Source organism: Haemorhous mexicanus, chromosome 4 (genome assembly GCF_027477595.1).
Source record: "Haemorhous mexicanus isolate bHaeMex1 chromosome 4, bHaeMex1.pri, whole genome shotgun sequence".
In the NCBI taxonomy this organism is placed as follows: domain Eukaryota; kingdom Metazoa; phylum Chordata; class Aves; order Passeriformes; family Fringillidae; genus Haemorhous; species Haemorhous mexicanus.
In genome coordinates, this window is record NC_082344.1 from 4013990 (window position 1) to 4034530 (window position 20541).

At 40.1% G+C, this 20541-nt stretch overlaps 1 protein-coding gene across 2 annotated transcripts in view; it reads left to right on the top strand.

Annotated features, from left to right (window-relative positions):
- Positions 1-19261, top strand: part of SYNPO2 (synaptopodin 2) — a 78018-nt gene extending 58757 nt beyond the window's left edge. Inside the window, exons 4-5 of one of the 2 annotated variants that reach the window (XM_059843684.1) lie at positions 666-2845; positions 14479-19261. In XM_059843684.1, coding sequence (XP_059699667.1) covers positions 666-2845; positions 14479-15045 — 2747 coding nt within the window. In that variant the 3' untranslated portion in view covers positions 15046-19261. Of the gene's footprint in view, positions 1-665; positions 2846-6969; positions 8551-14478 lie in introns of those variants that run through there. The other variant, XM_059843685.1, reaches the window with a different exon arrangement.
- The last annotated feature ends 1280 nt before the right edge of the window (positions 19262-20541 follow it).

The window sequence follows — 20541 nt, forward strand, 5'->3', positions numbered from 1 at the left end:
TTGTTTAAAGACTAAAACCTGCTTTCATTGCATACCATGGACAAACTCCCACATCTACCAAGGGGCTGAAAGTTAATGCTAATATTTTCTGTGTATGTCCTTCTGGATGTATACTTGCTTTTAAACAGCTAATACACAGTAGCATACTGACTTTCAGTAAGTTTGCAATTTACAGGAGTAAAAAAAGCACCTAAATGGCAGAAGCTGCTGCCACTGTCAGACAGAATCTGCTCAGTTTCATTTGGTCTCAGATATTAAGCAGTCGTGGGCCTGCCTGGCTGGGAATGGCTGCTGTAAGCCTAGGAACTTGTAGTCAAATACTTGGAAAATACCAGACCAGAAGGTGGATAAATGACAAAATATCACCTACCTGTTGGTGCTGGGAATAAAAATTAAGAATGCTAGAAATAAAGACAGGGGTAATGTTCCTGTTGAGCTAAGAGAGTTCTAAAGAAAGTGACGTAGCCTTTGAACTTGCATGGGTGTGTGTCCAAGGAATGCTGGGTATGGAATTTATAACACAGCTGATACTATGAGAAAAACTTAAGTATAATGAACTTTCCATACAAAAGAAAGGTTTCCATACAGAAAAATGCACTTTAGTGAGTCTCCTGGCAGTTTGGTGGGCTGCATGAATTAATTGTGCACTCTGATTCCTTCCCCAGGGCTCCGACGAAGCGAGAGCCTGTCGGAGAAGCAGGTGAAAGAAGCCAAATCTAAATGTAAAAGCATTGCACTGCTGCTGACAGCAGCTCCCAACCCCAATTCCAAGGGGGTGTTGATGTTCAAGAAGCGCCGCCAAAGGGCGAGGAAATACACTTTAGTCAGCTACGGGACCGGGGAGTTAGAACGTGACGAGGACGAGGAGGAAGAGGGTGAAGGTGAAGAGGGGGACAAGGAAAACACTTTTGAGGTGAGTTTGCTTGCAACGAGCGAGTCGGAAATAGATGAAGATTTTTTCTCTGACATTGACAAGGACGGCAAGATCGTGACATTCGACTGGGACAGTGGTCTGCTCGAGGTGGAAAAGAAGACAAAAAGTGGAGAGGAGATGCAGACGCTTGCAGACAGCACAGGGAAAGGGGCCCTCATGTTTGCCAAGAGGCGGCAGAGGATGGATCAGATTACGGCGGAGCAAGAGGAGATGAAGGCAAGCACAGTGCAGACAGAGGAGCACAGGGAAAGCACCGTGACAGAGAACTTCCAGAAAGTGAGCTCTTCTGTCTATCAATCAAAAGAGGAGGAAATGTCAAGACAGCAGAGCTGTGTGAGCAAAAGCTACACAGACGTGAGCCAGAATCACAGCAAAGTGGTACAACAAAATGGCTTTGGCTTAGCACCTGGCACAAACCTCTCTTTTCAGTCCTCTGGAACTCAAAAGGCAGCATCTTTGAATAAAACAGCAAAACCCTTCCCTTCTGGAGTTCAAAACCGAGCAGCTGCACCATTTTCACCTGTAAGAAATGTCACCAGTCCCCTTTCAGATGCAGCAGCACCACCTCCTTACTGCTCTGTCAGCCCACCAGCTGAGGCTTTCTACAGACCTGTCTCAGCTCCTGTGGCCAGCAAGGCTGCCCCGCCCCCGTGGGCAGCCACGGAGCCCACGGAACACATCGCGTCCAGGGATGAAAGGATTGCCGTGCCAGCCAAAAGAACTGGGATACTGCAGGAGGCAAAGAGAAGAAGTACTTCCAAACCCATGTTCAATTTCAAAGACGCACCCAAAGTAAATCCTAATCCCGCCCTGCTGTCCCTTGTACACAATGCAGAGGGCAAAAAAGGGACTGGAGCTGGTTTCGAGTCAGGACCCGAAGAAGACTACCTCAGTTTGGGAGCAGAAGCTTGCAACTTCATGCAGACTCAAGCATCTAAACAAAAGGCCCCTCCTCCTGTTGCTCCAAAGCCTTCACTCAAGGTCTCTCCTTCTGCTAGTTCTCCAGTTTCACCGGTTTGGTCACCTTCAGCTGCGGCTTCCAACAAGCCTCCTTTCCCAGCACCAGCCTCACCTCAGGCAGCATATCCTGCACCACCCAAATCTCCACAGTATCCTCATTCTCCCGTCCATCCCCCAAGCACTCTCGACCTTGCTGGTCCTTTCAAAGGGCCTCAGGCCAGCCTGGTGAGTCCAAACCTTGCCCCCAAGGCAACACCAGTCACCCCAAGCGCTGCAGAAACCAAGCCTTTTGAGATGCCACCAGCTATGAGTGGGAAAGGAGCTCAGCTGTTTGCCAGGAGGCATTCCCGAATGGAGAAGTACGTGGTGGATTCAGAGACTGTGCAGGCAAACATGGCACGAGCAGCATCTCCAACTCCATCTTTACCAGCTTCTTGGAAATATTCATCTAACGTCCGAGCACCTCCACCCGTCGCTTATAATCCCATCCACTGCCCCTCTTACCCTCCTGCTGCTACCAAGCCTTCCTCTAAGGCCCCTGCTGCTACCAAAAACACAAAAAGAAAACCTAAGAAAGGTCTCAATGCTTTGGATATCATGAAACATCAACCTTATCAACTCGATCCATCTTTATTTACTTTCCAGCCTCCTAAGGAAAGCCTTGCCATGAAGCAGACGTCGAAGCTGTCCCCTTCAAAGCAAACCCTGCCTTTACCCACCTACCTTCCACCTGGAGCTGGCTCTCCCACAAGGGCCCGGCCCTCTTCGGTGTACTCCGTGCCAGCCTACGGGTCCCAGCCTTCGTTCCCATCCAATGCCTCTCTCCCAGGGAACGAATCGTATTCACCCACAGGCTACTCTGCCTTTTCTAAGCCAGAAACCACCTCATCCTCTTTGTTTACTGCTCCGAGGCCAAAATTTTCAGCCAAGAAAGCTGGCGTCACGGCACAGGTGTGGAAGCCATCGGTTATTCAAGAGTAAAGCTGGTTTCTAAGCAGAAACTTAGTGTCCATTTTGCTTGCAGTCACTGGTTTGCAGTGGTCACCTGGCACACAGACTGTGCCAGTGGTATTCCTTAGCTTATTTAAGAATGTCAGATGTATCACATCAAATCTGGGTCCAAAATATTTGAACTTTTTAAAGGAATCAAAATAGATCTAAAATTTTTAGCACATTTATGCATTTTATCAGGTGCTTTCTAGAGATGACACCCTGAAATGGAGAGGTGCCATTGCATGAAGTGAGCAGGACACTAGGTTTTTGCATTAGGACTACAACAATAGAAACAGTGAGCAATATTCCTGGTATGCCAAATTAACAGAGAACAGCTTTCTTCCTGTCCCTCTCCCCAACTGTGTTCTGATGACCTAGGGATTAGAGGACTTTGGTGTTGTTTTTTTTAAAGTGCCTTATTAACTAATAGTAATATGTATTATTAACACAGCATAAAATAGATACAGTGTTAGACTCTGACTGATCACTAGCAGAACACAACTGGATAGACCTTTGGCCCGCACAGAGCCTCATGGAATTCACTCAGAATCTGTCCTGGCTTGAAGGTCCTTCCACAGGAATCTGATTGATCAGCCAGGGGCTTAGCTTGTAAGCTATGTGGATCAGCTGTGATCCAAAATCATGAATTGCCTCTGTGATTTCACAGAGAACGTGCTATAAGAGATGCTGGAGTGTTATGAAGACTAAAAAGAGGTGGAAAGACAGCTGGACAAATAGCTTTAAATTTCCCATTTTGGGGAAATTTCACATCCCACATGCAGGCATATTTTTAGCCAGGGTTTGCCTTGAACCCAGCAAGTACGAGAGAAGCCTGTAAATCAAAATTATTGAGCAGTCAGAGAGGTGAGCTGGGTTTTGCAGCTGCAATGTAATGAGCCAGTTTCTTGTGAAAGCACAGTGACTGAGAACTGGAGGGCTGCCTATAGTGTAGAGTGCTGATTCTTGCTCCAAGAGTACTCTGTGCCACAGAAATTACCAGTAAATCATGATTATGACCATGTCTTCCTACTGGCCTCGTGTACACATTTAATTTTCTTCTCTTGGGCCTCTACAGTGCTCCTTCCCACTTTAAATCTTTTTACTCTGGTCTTTTATCTTTTACTTGCCATACTGGGGACTAAGGATTGAAATACTGCTACTGGGGAGAACTTTTAAGAGCCTGTGATCTTGAAATGTACTGTATAATCCTGCAGTGACTCTAGAGTGAATATTTGAGTAGTTTAGTATGGCTTTCATCAGCATCAGTGGTGCTAGAGCTAAAACAAGGTGCTGTTTCTCACAACTAAGGGAATCAAAATCCATCCCAGGTGGGAAGCTAAAGATTAAAGCATGACTCTGTGAATAAAAGTGGCAGAATCTGTTGGTATATTTGTTTAAACTATCATTCAGCTAGTTACAGACCAGGTTGTGGACCTTGTATATCATAGCAGGGTTTGTAGAACCATCTATCTCGATGAAGAAAACATTCCTAAGTATAAACAAAATCTCTGTAGTTTGGTCCCGTGATGGTAACTCAAACTGCAATCAAAGATGAGAAGAATGCTTTTGGTTGCACATGTAGAAAGCAGGCTGAATTCAAACTCTAATCAAACCAATAAAAAACACTCCTATGAATTTTGGACCTCCAAAATTCTGCTCTCCCCTTTAAATTTTAGATTGGCATAATGACTGCATTAGAAGAAAATGACCAACGGGCCCATCTCCCCCTTAAAATTCAGAAAAGTTATAGGAAATTCAGAGGGGGAAAAATTGGAAAACTCAATAAATATTTGTACTGCATTTACCTGGAAATAGAAAGTAGCAATATTTTAGTCCTTTGGAGATCTCCCTTCTACCTGTTTTCCACTGTCAATACCTGTACTTTTCTTCCATCATTAAACTTGTCCCTTTCCTCTCTGTCTGTTTGTGGCTTTTTTCTTTGGTTTGGCTGCTTTTTTTTTGTTTCTCTTCCATGTACAGACTGACAGTATATTTTGGGGGGAAGTCTATTTCCTATGCCAGCCTGTTAATATGAAAGCTCCTCCCTTCCCTTCCCCATCCCTTTCCTCTTCCCTTTGCTCCCTCCTTTCTTCCCCTCTTTCCAAGTTCAATCTGGAGTTGCACACACTATTTTAGGTAGACTTTAAGACACCAGTGTGGTACTTGGAGTAAACATCCCCTGCCAAAGGTAAGTAGTGCTATGAAGAGACACAGATATCTGATCAGCCTCATATTGCCTTCCATGTTTTTGCTCAGTCTCCTCCTGTAAAGCACATCTGTAAATTATAATCATACTTCTGTACTTGTTCACCCTACCACCAAAAGAATATTTCCCTAATGAGGAGATTTATAGCAGCTTTGTCCTTCCTCCACAAGTGTTGGTATTGATGCTTGTGGCTCCGAGACAGGAGTTTAGAAAATGCATCAGTGCTGAAAAGCTGAATTTTGATCACATTTGCATTCAAATACAAGTATTTTATATGGCCTAGAACAATGACAGAAGGATTTTTAAAGCACCAGTAAGAGCTGAAACAAAAGTCTCAATGACATTAGTGCTCTGAACTAGGTTTGGATCTTTTGAAAATCTCACTCAAAGCCCAGCTCTGAATTCAATTTCTTATTTACACATCATCCTACACACATGGGACTTGGATCCAACTTGGCTTCCAGGCTCTTTTCACTAATCAGGTAAGTCTTTGATTCTTATCACTATTTCAAAAGACTGCTCTGCCTACAGGTTTATCCAAGATGTAATCTCTTGTGAAGCAGATATTTAGAGGAAAGCTGAGCTGCTCATTATCATGGGTCCAGATGAAAAGCTAAAGTCAAATGTAGCTGAAATGTCAAGGGAATTAATTATTTGTGTAGAGGAGCCATCTGAAATTTCACTTGGAAAGGGCAGTGAACTTTTGTTCATGGTTTTCTGAAGAAGCTATTAGAATTATTTTATACAACATGGCAAGGCTGCCAAGACACTGTTGTCATCTTTGCTATGGAAGCATTTTTAACAGTGAATTTTAAGCCATCTCCAATAACAATATTTCCATTATGTTCACATTAAAAGAGGAATTAATATAATTCATGACTATTTTAAAACATTTTATTAGCACAGACTGGAAATATTATAGTACACCAGTTTTGATCTCACATCCTAGGCAGCCTTTTCATAAAAGCAGCTACCTCAATCAAGGGTTAATATATCATCAATTTATGATTAACTTATAAACATCCTGCTATATAACTAAATTGAAAAGTTTGGTTTTGGAGATGAGTGGATTTCAGACAAAAAGTTCAAATTTCTGCAGCAAAAATAAAAGACAAAATTTATTTCTTCAACAAAGAACTGCTTAAGTCCTCCTTCCTTCTCTAAAGGAACCACTCTTACCATGTTCCTGCTTGAGAAAAAATAATATATTATGAAACAACAAGAAAGAGATTTCAATGCATTTTTCCTGTAGGAACATTTATAACATGAACATTACTATCTCTTACAACTAAGCCTCTTTTTTTTGCTTTCTTCTCCTAACAAAGAAACAAAAAATAAGAGGTTGAGGTACCAGCAGGCTCCACAAAAAATAGTAAGTGTGGAGTTTGTGTGTGGTTCAGATAGAAAACTTAGTGCTAAGTGGCAGAGCAGAAATTTTGAGAGAAAATAGTACTGGGATTAGAGGGAGGCAAGCTGGGGGGACAAAACTCCATAAAAAAAGAGTGACTACACAGGATAAAATATCTGTCAGAGGATTTTGAAATAATGAAGGTAAAAGAACAGCAAGAGGGGCTCATCTATTCTGCATACAGAGACAGCTGACTACTTCCAGACATTTCCTGATTTTTTTTTTTTTTTGCTGAACTCTGAGAAAAGATGAGAAGCAGGTATAAAGAGAACTTCACACCAAGTGATGTGATCTGGGAGGAGCATTGCTTATCAAGTATCCAGGAGGAGAGCTCAGCAAAGGACCAGCCTGACCCTGGCGTGCTGCTCCAGCTGTTCTGGAGTGGGGAATGCACTGTGAGGCAGGGGAGCAGCAGGGAAATGACAACAGCTAACACTGTGCAAAATGTTTCTCCTCTCTTTTTTCCAGGATCCTTTTCCAGATTTGCTAGCTTTAAAATTCCAAACCCTTTGGTTCTAAAAAGGTTCCCTCTTCCAGTCTTGCCTTTTTACATGATGCAACTTTCTGTACCTGAAGTCAAAGAGCTGGGATTGCACTGATTGCATTGGTGGTTTGGCACAGCAAGTGCAAATCTTAATTACACAGCTTGGCACAATGGTATTTATAATGGCTCTGCTCAGCTTGGAATGGAACAATATATGATGAAGAAACTTGACAAGATCTTCAAAACCCTGTGGATTCAGAAGCTCTGAATGAACTCACTGCTGGTAGATCTCTTGGGAAAATATGTGAGCCTGGTAATTTCATGGCAGTCTTGGTGCCCCCATCACAACTTCACAGTACCCAGTACAACAACTGGCCTTATTTTACAGTAGACATTACTTTTGCATGCCATTCCATAAAGGAGAAGTTGGGATCACTCAAGAGTTATGTTTGACAAGTGGTTTTCAGGCTGGTGGCTTACAAAAGGAAGCCCTTCAGGTTTTCATCAAATGATTTAAAAAGTAGAAAAAAACCCTGAAACTCTATGTTGAAATGATCTCTACAAATGCAGACTTGAACTCTTCATTTACAAGCTTAAGTAAGGCAGGCAAAGACTTTTTCTTTGTGTGCTGATCAAGTCTCCAGTTATCCTCTACAGCATTTAAAGGAAAAACACATTCCTCATTGTAAATATCCTGACAAACTTTTTAATTGCAGTGCATGTGAAACCTGCACAAACATCTGGGTTAATATAATCACTGCACACTCCCTTAGGCTGAGAAAACTCAGCTATGAGAGAAATAACTTCCTGAATTTACAGATTAACTCTCTGGATGAAGGCTTCCTTTGTGGGGAATTAACGTAAAACCAGCATTTTCAAACAAGAATCCTCATTCTTTTTGTACATTTTTAAGACAGAAATCTTAAACCAGAGACTCCCCTCATAACTCCAGGCAATTCAAAGATAAGATGCTATGAAAATAACCAGGTCATTTCTAAATAGGTGTCAAGACTGAACTGCTGAACAGATGGAGTGTTTCTCTTGATGTTTCCATCTAGATCTGAAACAGCAGATTGTAATGGTTTTAAGAAACATACAACAAACAGAAGAAAAGGAGAGACATTACAGAAGTAAAATGCGCTCCCAATCACAGGAGCACTTTGGATTACAAAGGGTGACACGGAGCACAACATTCAGTTTCAGTGTGAGCTTTAACTGATTGAGAAGCAAAGAATTCAGCACATTTATGTTATAAGTAAAAGTTTCCATACAGTATAAACCAAGAAAGAAAAGAAAATTTAAAAGAAAATTCTTTTTTCCCCAAACCCCATGAATAACAACTGATTTTTGGCTTTGATTTGTGAGAATGCTACTCCTCACACCCCCTCTATGCAGGTTGTTGTTGGCACATGGCTCTATGTTGCAAACAAAAGCAAAATATCTGGCATCTGGGTACACTTGGTTTTCTTCCTAGAGTGCTGAAGTGGAACTGATGCAAGCACCTGACACTGTGTATATAGAATTATGAGAAAAACAATATTAAACACTGCTGTTTGGATTGCAAAGCGAGGCACTTGGAATTCTTGTTGCCTGTGTCAGCTTAATCCAATCTCCTTGGTTTGTGTGGCCAGAACATCTGCAATCATTGCAAGGATTCCCATCTGACAAACAGCTCTTTGCTGCTTTGTTTTGACATCATTCTGTGCTCAGCACCATTCCTTACTCAATGCACACTCTCCAAAGGGTGCCCTTCGTACTGAATTATTTTCTTACAGATTTTTGCTCTTAGCACCCAAATCATTCAGAAGCCAGGGTTCATCTTTACACTGTTGCATTCTACCAATGAGTAAATAATGCACAGATTGAGCAGCACTGACACCAGGGCACTCTGTGTCCCTGGGTGTCCAGTTCAAGGCACTTCAAGGCATCTCCAGAGCCCAGCAGCACATGCAGCAGTGACTCTGTCAATGTGATCCTTAACATCTCTCTGTGAGTGTTAACAGCTGGCAGACTCCAGGTGGAATTCCAGAAAGGGAACCCTCAGGGACCAGCTATGAATTCCAACCCACAAAACCGCCTTTTTTTACAATATACTGCTGTGTTAGAGAACCCTAGTATTTCCTAAATGCATCCCTGAAATGGCACTGGTGGGGCAGAAATCCTGCAATCTAATCAAAATGCATCAGCACTGGGCAATGGTGCTTTCATTCCAGAGCTTTGGAACAGCTGACCTTCCAACTTCTCTAGCATTGCTTCGAGGCAGCTTTTTGAGACCCAAAATAAACCCTGGAATACTATCATGGAGCACACTGTAACAGGGGGGTTGAACTCCAGATACTTGTAGCCTCCTACCTCCCAGATATGGGGCTGGAAGAGGCTGTGCTCCTGGTGAGCCTGCATAAGGCTCTCAGCATCAATGCTCACACACAGGGACACTTACACTGAAATATGGGACAATTCAGACACCAAGATTTGTGTCAAACCAGTTCTAAAGCAGGCACTGGTACCACATCTCAAGGTAGAAAAATCAGAGAATAGGGCCAAGTTTGCACTGGTAGCTGTGCAATATAAAATCCAGAAGGTGGCAGCAAATATTCTTTGTTACAAGAAATAAACAGTTTATTCCAAGGAAATCTAAGGTGCCTATGGCCAAAAGTTTCAGACATTTGCTTTCTGTAGGCATAAATGTACTGTATTTAGAGAACTGCATATGGATAAAGATTAAATGATAATGAAAAGCTGGTTTTCTTTCATTTGCACAGGTGCAAAGTGAGCTAACTAAATAATTTATGACAAGTTAGCAATAGTATTTTGGTTTTTAAGCACACAGGCATTTTGCAGTAGTGAAGGCCTAATTCTAATAATTTACTTTCCTCTTCTACCATTAATTGACAACTAAAAAGGAGTTTCTTTTCAAAAGCAAAATTTTCCACAAATTTTGTCACAAAGCTTATGTGAGTTGCCACAAAACTTATGTGAGATGGCTGACAGTAACTGCTTCCTTAGTTTGTATAGAAATTATGAAAACAAGATTGTCCTCACCTGAAATAACACCGCATTTAGAAATAATCTCAATTTAGAATAAATTAGATTCCAGTCTTATAATTCCCTATACATTTTCAGAATCAATCCCTGACAAGTCAGCTTTGAGGAAGACAGGTTCAGGTCTGGACTGTGTGGTTCTAATCTATTGCTGGCCTCAGTACAGCCACTGAAAAGGTTTTAGTTGTTAGACAGGAGAGGTTCCCTCCCCAGCCATTAGCCAAATTTCTTCATTCCCATTTTAGTCTACTGTAAAATATTTCAAAAGTTTCAAATAAAAATTATTTTCCCATTTTATTTCAAAACTTTTGGTAGCTGTATTGTAAAATAGCTGTAGCAGTGACTGCAAAGCTGGCAGCATTTCAGAGAGAAATTATTTTTCCATTACATAAAGTTTAAATAATCAATGGCTTGGGACAAAAAAAAGAGCTGTAATATTATTAACAATTTGTCTCCCTTCCATACTCAGTTCAATTAAAAAAGCTGAAGTGCTTCTTTCATGTTAAAAAAAATGAAAATAAGAAAGGAATTGAAAGGCATAAAAATTCAGTATTATTTATTTTGTCCTAGCATTTTCTCAGTGGTTTGGTCTTCAACTGGAATGGCCATTGCAAGCCCATAGAAAGCCAAAAGAGAAATGCATCACTCCGGGCTTTTTACAAAGATAGAGTCACTTTTTGAGATAAAACAACTGTTTTATCTGCTTCCTCCTCCTCTGTCTCCTTTCTGTGTAAACAGCATCCAGGCACTATTGTTAATTCAGATTTAATGTGCTTTCATATGGGATTAGGGACCAGGACCACAACGAAAAGACAAAAATAAAATTGCTTCAATGACTTAGACACGAAGGCCCAGCTTTTACAAGTGACTTCATTAGGGAGGAGTTTATGTGGAGAGAGTTTCACTGGACTATTCAGATATTCAGAGCCCAACCCACTTTTGTCTCCTTGACTGGTAAAAAGGTAGTTGTGGCATGTAAACAAAAACCCACCCACCCACCCACACAGAGTTTTCTCTTAGTGAGATGTGCCACCTGAGACAGAAAAACAGCTGCTGAGAAATCATTTCCCCATGTAGTACTATGCATACTTATTTAGTCTGGAAAAGGAAAAAGACCTTTCTGACTCCTGCCTTGAAAATTTGCACTATTTTATGAACCTAAGTACTATTCTTTTTGTCCTGCAGCTTTTCATAATTGAGAAGAAAATTGAAACAGCTGTAAGTTTTAAATAACCCATTTTTCCTGACTATTGGTAAAGATATTATTAAATCAAAGGCAGACAGTCACACATATCCATCTTACATTAACTAGATCTGCACATGCACACACCTAAGTACTGCTTTTACATTCATTTGCTTATATATGGAAATAGTTACTTTTGAAAGTAATATTATATAAATATTAGTTTATACTAACACACATCTTATAAATATCAGAGATTCTTGCAGTGTCATGAATGTTTGCTTCTGTGAGCAGTTTATAACTAGTTTGCATTGTCAAAATCAGTGTTAATCTAAAACTAACCTAAACAGTTTAATCTGTTTGCACAGACACCCAGGGCCTTCAATATTCCCTTCAATAATATTGTAGAAAAGGTTTTTCCCTCTGAAAACACCCAGGAACTGGAAAAGAATAAATAAATTGTTCTAGTTTGTCTTGCTGCATAATACCACAATATTCTAATAACTGTTTTACCACAAGATTATAGGAATACAAAAGGTGATAAAGTAATAACTTTTCTCTCCTTCCTTGATTTCTGAGGTGAAGAATGGAAAATCTCTACCTTTTTATGATCTTTTTATACCTTAAGGGAGAAAGAAGGGAGAGTAATTATTCTCCAGTTACAGTTCATGTTTTCCATTGTGTCTGGGGTTTGTGCACTGTTTCTAGTACATGCTTGTCAACAGATGTATCTCCAAGATTTAAATATAAAGGGGAAGTATTACAAAGTATTAGCATGTCTGGCTGCTGCTGTCCAGCAGATGAAGGATGTATTCTAGCCATTGGAAGTTGCCTTAATTCCAGAATTCGTTAGCTTGAAGGGGCTGAACACTAAAGTAGTGTGTCAGTTAGTTAGTTAGTTAGTTAGTTAGTTAGTTAGTTAGTTAGTTAGTTAGTTAGTTAGTTAGTTAGTTAGTGGGGATCTTCTTCCTCAAATTCCTTCAGGCACTTATGGAATTGACAAGGTTCCTCCTATGTACTTCAGCCTTCTTCCAGGTAAAACATCTGCAATGCTGTTTACCCTCACAGGTTTTGCTCTCTCACAATCCAAGAAGATAAATATTAGTTAAACCCACACACTGTTCAGTCCTTACTTCACGGAAGCAGAGACTCTCCTTACTTTACCAAAGCTAGGGGAAACAGATGTGCATTTTCACATTTTGGAATTTCCAAGTTAAAACCCAGTCTAAATAAGAGTCTTCAGAGATTTTTTTCTAAAGACAAGCTATCAAGTGGGAAATGGAAGCCCAGACAAGCACTTCTACATAAATAATACAATAGAATGATTACTTTTGATAAAAAAGTAGTAAAACACACTTAATAACTTGGCATTCTCTGATTAAACTCAGTCAAAGAAAATTAGTTCCTGCTTTATAACTTATGATTACACCAAAAAGATACTTCCATAATTTAATGAACTCTGGAGTTTTTCTCTGAACAGGACAGACTCAACAGTATCTTCATCTAAAGGTTTTGAAAAGCCAGATATTTTATCCAACACTTGTTTAAACAGTATCATTTCCCTCTGCATCTCTGAAATCCTACAAAGTACTCACAGGGCTTTGAACAGAAATTTCCATTGAAAAAGGGGAACTTTTGTGCTCTAGAACTCTCCTGAGAAGAACTAACACCAGTAGACTAATGAGGTGGGCCTGTTTGATCAGCTACTTCATCCCTCTCTATGACCTTACCTTCTTAATTGCTTTATATTCTTAATTAACACCTAATTTCTTGCGGTTTGGGTTATCTGATTACTTTCTAACATAGGGGGGTGTTTGGGTAGGATTAATAATTTTGGGGAGTTTTCTCTCTGGAAAGGCAAACTGGAAATAGCTGATCATAGCTAAGAGATGACAGGACAGTCCTGTCATAAAGCGTCAGTTGTGAAACTTGTCAAAACTCTCATGACATAACCTGTAAGTGTCACTACACTTTTTAAAAGAGATTCAGACTAAGTATGACCCAACTGACTGAAAATTATGAAATCTGAAGTCTCTTCCTCAGTTTCCATCTCTCATACAGAAGGTGGATATTACAACATGATTTAAAACATGAAGCAGTGGTCGTTCAAGTTTCTTACGTGCAGCAAAGTCCTGTGGCAGCAAAATTAAAAATGTGACTTTTCTATGTGAATCTTTGCTAGATCAGCTATACCTTGAATGATCACACACCTGATTAGCTGGCTGTTCTCTGGTTCATGCTCACAGTACTTTAAGTTTGGGAAGCTCATTAGGAAAAGTAACACAGGGCAATGTTGTTCAGAGTAAATTCTAGCAAAGTCTCTGGCAAAAAGAGCCAGGAATTTTACAGCAGATTTCAGAATTAAAGTAATTTAAGCCTGAGGACTGAATCAATGAGTGTGAATCAGTGAGTTTAGCAACACATTTGTAGAAACTGTAAAAACAAGGTAATTTGTGTGACACACAGACCAGGTCTGGCTTGGGGACAGGCTGTACCTGCTTTGTGTGCTGCCAAATGGCTGCTGCAGCAGAACCTTCTCACAAACACAGTTTCTGTTTCAAAGTGCTGCATTACTAAGAAGATTAGGATTTGTCAAAAATGAATGGATTGCTCCCATAAGTGGGTCGGAATGTACTGAAATTCTGAGGGCATTGCCTTTTAAAGAAGCCAAAAGTAGCGTCATAGAAGGGCATTAAGTGAATGATTGCATTAATGCCTTTAATTGCTTGTGTTCACTTTTGTGCCCCCAAAAGAGAAAACTGGGATCAGTCTAATAATTTTTGAGTAAGAAAAGCCTTTCTTAAAAGCAGATTGCCAAAGATAGGTTCTTGGACAGATGTCCTAGACAGAGCCTGTTAGCAAATAAATTAGGCTGTGCCTAATGTTAGAAAGAATCTTGTACACACACACAGAACTGCCACAACATGACTCCTGTCTGCCTTAAGAATGGTCTTTCCAGAACAAGGCACACCAGCTAAATAGTGGGAAAGCTGCACAGTTGCTAATACCACTGTACTTTTTCAGTAAAAGCCTCTCTTTGGTCTTCTTGCTTTCCTCAAAAATTCAATTTGCTGCATCTTTGTTCCTGTTTCTTTCTCTGCCTCCTGCCTTTCCAGTAAATTCAAGTTCTAAAAGATACACATAGATATAAAAAGGGACTGCCAGGATGTCACGTGCCTTCAGGGTCTTTTGTTCCAGTTTAGAAGTTAAGAGAAGGAGCTTCCTTTCTTGCTGCTTAATAACTGTATTTGGTATTTTCTCTTCCTAGGGAAGGAGCAGTGGCCGCTCATTATCGCTTCCTGGGAGACCTTCTGCATTCATTCCTCGAGCCATGTCTCCTACTTCTCCTCTTGTATTTCAGCCTGCCCCTGACTACTTCAGCAAGCCGGACACAGCAGCTGACAAGCCTGGCAAGAGACTGACTCCCTGGGAAGCAGCAGCCAGATCTCCCCTTGGCCTAGTGGATGAAGCTTTTGGCCCCCAAAGCATGCAGGAATCCATTGCTGCTAACGTGGTGTCGGCTGCTCGCAGGAAAACACTTCCTGAGCCACCAGATGAATGGAAACATAAAGTTTCTTACGAGCCCCCAGCCCCGAGTGGTAGCGTAGCCTTACTGGGAGGGAAGCAGTCAGGGGTTCTATCACCCCAAAAAAGCTCCCTGTCTGCCCCAGGTGCCCCCACCCAGGCTGGCCCTAAGCTGCAGTACCCCTACTGCACCCAGCGCTCCACAACGGATCCCGATATAATGTCCATGGATTCCAGGTCTGACTATTGCTTGTCAACAGCTGATTCAAACTACAATCCACAGCCAAGGGGATGGAGGCGTCCAACATGAGCAGCTGAAGGGCCTGGGGCATTTTCCCTTCCTCCAGCTCAACAAGCCCTAAGATTTGAGTTGGAGAAGGAAAGTTTCTTGCTGGCCTGGTGATCTCTGAAGTAAAAAAATGAGGAGACAAAATTGAATGGAGCACAGTTTTCACATGACTGCAGCGCTAGCAGCCTCTAGAATAGACTCAGTTTTACACCTAAGATTGTTCTGTTTGTCAAAAGGCAAAAATATGCATTTCTTGGGGTGAGGGGGGAGATGAAAGTGGGGCAATCCATGTACTCGATGCAAAAATCTAGCAAGGATGTAGAAAGTGACAGCAAAAATGCTTGCAGTTAAGCTAATGTGAAAAAAAAAAAAAAAAGTAAAATAAGGGCATTTTAAAACCAATAAGTATTTTACAGGATCTTGTAGGTTTTCTGAGTATGTTTGGCATGAGTTCTAAGTTACTAAATGTAGTCAGATTTGCAAAAGTTCTAATGGAAGTGGAAGACTTTGAAGCACTGGCTTATTTGCCATATGGTTTTTTACTGCATTTCTATAATGAGCTAAGAAAGTAAATCCATGAATATTTTTACTGTGGCAACAGTTAAAACACATCTGTGGCAATGGTACCTGAACCAGCATAATATGTGGATACAGGAAATCGTACAGTCACTCATTTCAGATAGATTTCAAGACACGACATCTTGTAATTAATGTGAAAACACCAGGAAGAGAGGCATTGTTAATAGAGATCAGTACCATGATACTTGAACAACAAAAGAGTTGAGGAGTGTAAACTGGATTGCAAGTTATTTTTGTAATAAACTATCAAACAATTCAGAGGCTGAACAGCCTTTATTTCTCTGTGAAATGCACTATTTGCTGAGCATTTACTGCTCCAGTGCCTGGTAATCCAACTGGCTGGACAGATATTTGTGTTTCTAAGGTAGCTCAATGTTTAGAAAGCTTTTGAGTTGTATCCTCAGTTGGGAAGACATAGATAAGTTGTTTAGCAAGGACAGTTCCCTCTCTATGTAGAAGCTGGCATGTGACAGAGGGTTCCTGATACGTGGTGCAGGGTGTGAGTCTAGGAGCAAATATTTGGGTGGGTGGTTATACCCAAGTGATGTTGATGGATCTGAAGGGATGCTGAATAATTTTTGCTGGTGAGACATACCTTGCATTTGCAGCTTATTTAAACAATAGAAATATGTGGCTAAAAATGTATGTATTCCAGGCTTCCTGGGTAGTTTAGATGTTGTTAAAGCATTAAATGAACACCCCGAGTTTTACAAAGTGCTGTCAATCCTCCTTATTCTGTGGGGAATTCTTGAAAGATCTGTCAAGCATAGTCAGCTGAAATTACTGCAGCAGCACTATTAACTCTCCTTAGTTTCAGTAAGGCTGTCACTGTGAGTGAAGGGATTAGATTAGAAAAAACTAAAACATATATGCTGCCAGAAAAAATATAGTACAAAATATTCCCATCTGCAAAGAATTTTCACTTATAGCAATTATAAAATGCAATTGGTATGAAGGAGAAAGGAAAATTAAATCCAAGTTCAGCTGAGGTGGAACTTCCCCTAAAAGCAAATAATTACAGGAAAAAAGATAGCCTTAACGAGTTTAGATTGGCAGAAATTCTGTAGCCAAACAGAAGTCTCCCTAAAATTCAACTGATCCTTCTGACCAGTCAGGAAATGAAGATGTGAGAGTGGTAAACCTTTAGAATAAGATCATAAGCTATAGCACTTTACAGATGTATTTCACAATATGAATTAAAAAAAAAAAAAGTGATTTAGAAAAATTACATGAACAAGGCTGCCATGATGTGCCTAAAAATGAGCTTTGCACCTCAGAGTTTTGTATGCACATAATCAGAGTCAATTTTCCTGCCACACAGGCAAAAATAGATTTCTTTCTGCAGAGTCCCTTTATGTCCCCTTTTATCACAATTGGGAATATTCCACCGGTGGCACTGTGCAAGTCCCCTTAGCCTTGAGGGCTTATCCTCACATCTAACCCTGTTGTCCTGGAAGTACCTGCCAAATCCTCACTTAATTTCAGTTAAATTATAAATCAAATTGAAATTCAGTGAAATTTATAGGTCAAGGTCATCAAGGCCTTAACTATTCAATAAATATGTATCAATGCATTTGCATTTCACAGAAGGCCTACATTCTGAAAAGTGCATGCCTCTTACATATTTTGCTCACCTGTGGTCCATATTACCACAGCAAAACAAGTTCCTGTTTCCAGGTCAAGTTCAGGTTTCTGTTTTTAACTGTTTCCTTTACATCATTAGAAAGAAAACAAGATCAATGAATTTGAATTAAGGCATATTCTTACCCAACACTGTTATTTTAATTCTAAGACACCTAATTGGACACCTAACTTTTACATTCCCATTGAATGTAGTGGTGTGAATTCTGAGGTCCTGCATCTACCAGAAGCAAATGTGTGCTTAATTTTAAGGTACCTGCAATTAAAAACTGCATGAACCTTAAAAGTGTTTTTAAATTTTGATATTGAAAAAAAAGTTAAGATACAAAGTGATCTTGGAAAGGCTTTAATGCTGTGATCACATGACATTACAGGAAACATTCTGTAGGATGAAGCCCTAATTCCCCACTCCAAATAGACAACAAACATGGAAGTGAAGAGTTTCAGACAGGATTGCTGACTTTCTGTCAACTTCCCTAGATCAAAAATGTGCAGCCTTATAATTTCATTCTCTTCACAAGTAGGAATTAATTTCTGAGTACTTCTGTGAACAGGAGAATCCCTGATGCTGAGTTTCATGTGGCTTTGTACCATATCATAGATTAATTTGGGTGTTTAACATGACCTACTCCATATTTCTATTTTTCCTCGTGCTGAGGATTTCCTAGCTCTCTTTCCCATGTGGATTCTCCCATATCTAATATGGAATGATTTCCCAGTGCAGCATTTCCCTTAATAGCAACACTGGTAAGTGGATCTGGCCTCCCCGACGCCACCTATTTTTACAGAGTCTGTGGGCAATGGATTGTCTCTGAGTTCTGTTCCTCTGCTGCAGAGAAATGGAACTAATAAACAGTTTTGAAGTTATTAATGGGAGGGCAGACATGAGGGCAGGCATGCAGACAGATCACATAGCCTTGTTTGGAAGGAAATCAGGCTAAATCCAGATTGAGATCATGCAGTGATTTCGAAGAAAGCAGCAGGCCCAGACCAGTAAATGAAATATTAACACATCAGAGCTTTAGAAGGACCCCACAGAATTTTCCACTTTCTGTCCTTCACCCCATTCCTCCACTAGCAAAGCATCTTTCTATCAAGTAGTTGTGACTGTTGTGTGTGAGTTCTGAATATATTAATGCAAGTATTTCATACATTTGCTTTTGAATGCACAGATCTGCTCAGTTAACATGAGGAAAAACTTCTTTGATATTTTAAATCATTGGCTTTGTGCTCACCCTCAGAGGTGTCTCTGTTAACATGCAGAGCATTTGAATACACAATATAACTGAAAATTAGTTTCTTTAGTTCTGTTAGATGATGATGTTCACAACTCTTGTTCATAGTTTGTTTTCATTTTGGTGTGCTTTAACACAACCAAATATCTATTCCCACTGCATTTCTGCCTAGTAGCAAGAGACTGTGTTATCTTTATAAAAGACTTTTCACTTCTAAAGACTTTTGCTCATTGCAGAGGACACTTGATTTGACAGTGCATGCCAGCGATGTAAATTGTATCACATAATAAAGTGATTTGACCAATCAGATCAGAAATACAATTTTGTTTTCCCTAAATTCTTGTCTGTTTGTTTAAATAATCTGAACCCAAGTAAAGCCTAATCTCTTTTTTTCTGCACCATTTTTAGACTCACTGACTTTGCCTGTCAGTGACCTCGTGCTGGTATGAGCTTCTAGAAGCTTAAATCAGCATCAGGTCAAAAGGCAACTTATCAAATTTAGTGGAATTTCATTTCCATACTGACTAAGTGGGGAAGGAAACACAGTGAAGCACAATCTAGCCAGGTTAAATAACACAAAACAGAACAGTTTTTATTGTTTGAACATTTTCAGCCCAACCACAAAAATCTGCAACTAAAATCTACTTACTGTACTTACTTGTCTACTTTACTTGCACCTAACCCTCTGTTTAGCTCCTTGTACATTGCTGTATTCTCATTGTTTATTCTCAATTGAAACATACTGTTCAAACATGAAATAAATATTGTGAATAAATTGTGAACCAAGTCTGTACACTATGCAAGCTATTTGGATAAATAGCTTTTCAGGAAATAAGGCCAGCATATACAATCTAGCTGTGGAAAGTCAGATCAGATTTTCCCTATAGACATGAAATGAATCCCAAAGCAGTTTTTGCATTTGTACAGCAAGCAGGATTTTGTCTCCAGCACAAGAAAAATGATTAATGCATGTAAAACTCGGGGAACTGAAAAAGCTCCACAACATCATTTTAAGAGCTTTGCTCTACAAAGGATTTACAAGGTTATAAGAGACCCAGAACTATTTCCTTCCACGGCTACAGTTCCATTCTTCTTTGGTAAGTTCTTAAATGCATCATAAAGAAAGGAAGCATAAGCCAGATTCACAGTTTAACATAACTCCCTTGACTTCTGTAATTGGCAACAGATTAAAAATCTCCCTGCCAGGGGAACAGTCATAGGTTTTGTAGGATGTTTCACTCTGCAGAGAATGTACCCTTGGTTTCTTGGAATGCCCTCTATTTTCTGGTGCATTCATCAACACTTAACATTTAAAATGACTCCAGTGTGGCAGACTGCTCCCTTGTGAATGCGAGGCTGATGGAATGAGGAATTTTAAGTCCAGAAAGGCAGACATTTCCAGGCCAGTGTCTGGTTTTCCTCAAACTGAACATTTGTGCTTTGAAATTGTTCCCTGGATATATTATTGGGTCTTAAAAAGAAGCCTTGTGTTGCTGCTGAGTCAGAAACAGCGCTCAAGATGCTGGAAAATGTCTGGTGTTTGTTCACACATTTTCAGCCCTAAAAAAGGACTCAAGTATTTCACACTCAAAGCAAAATGACCTCGGGAGCGTTTGTGTGTGCACACATGAAGCTGTGGGGTTTTTGTGGAAAAAGAAAGGTGATGGTCAATTACCAGATGTTCATGGAGAACTAGAACATACTGTGCTGCACTACAGTTCAAACAGCTGGAAGGTTACAATACACTGACACACATATAAAAAAGAAGGTGTTGATAAACCTCCAGATCTAATTTTATCTTTACAGTAAATCAAAACCCAAGGGTAATTTTGTCTAAATACTAAAGAGATTGGTGACTAATTTTTTCCCTATAAATAAGGAAACCAAAGGAAAGATATGCTAATTGCTGGGCAAACAATGTTGTATGTTGTAAATAATTTAAAACAGGCTGTAGACAAGCAAAATTTGCCCAAGGCAAAAATGGAAAATAAGAAGCTTTACAGAATTCTAAATCAGAATAGTAAATGTATTGGTATATTTTCCCAGAATGAACAACCTCACA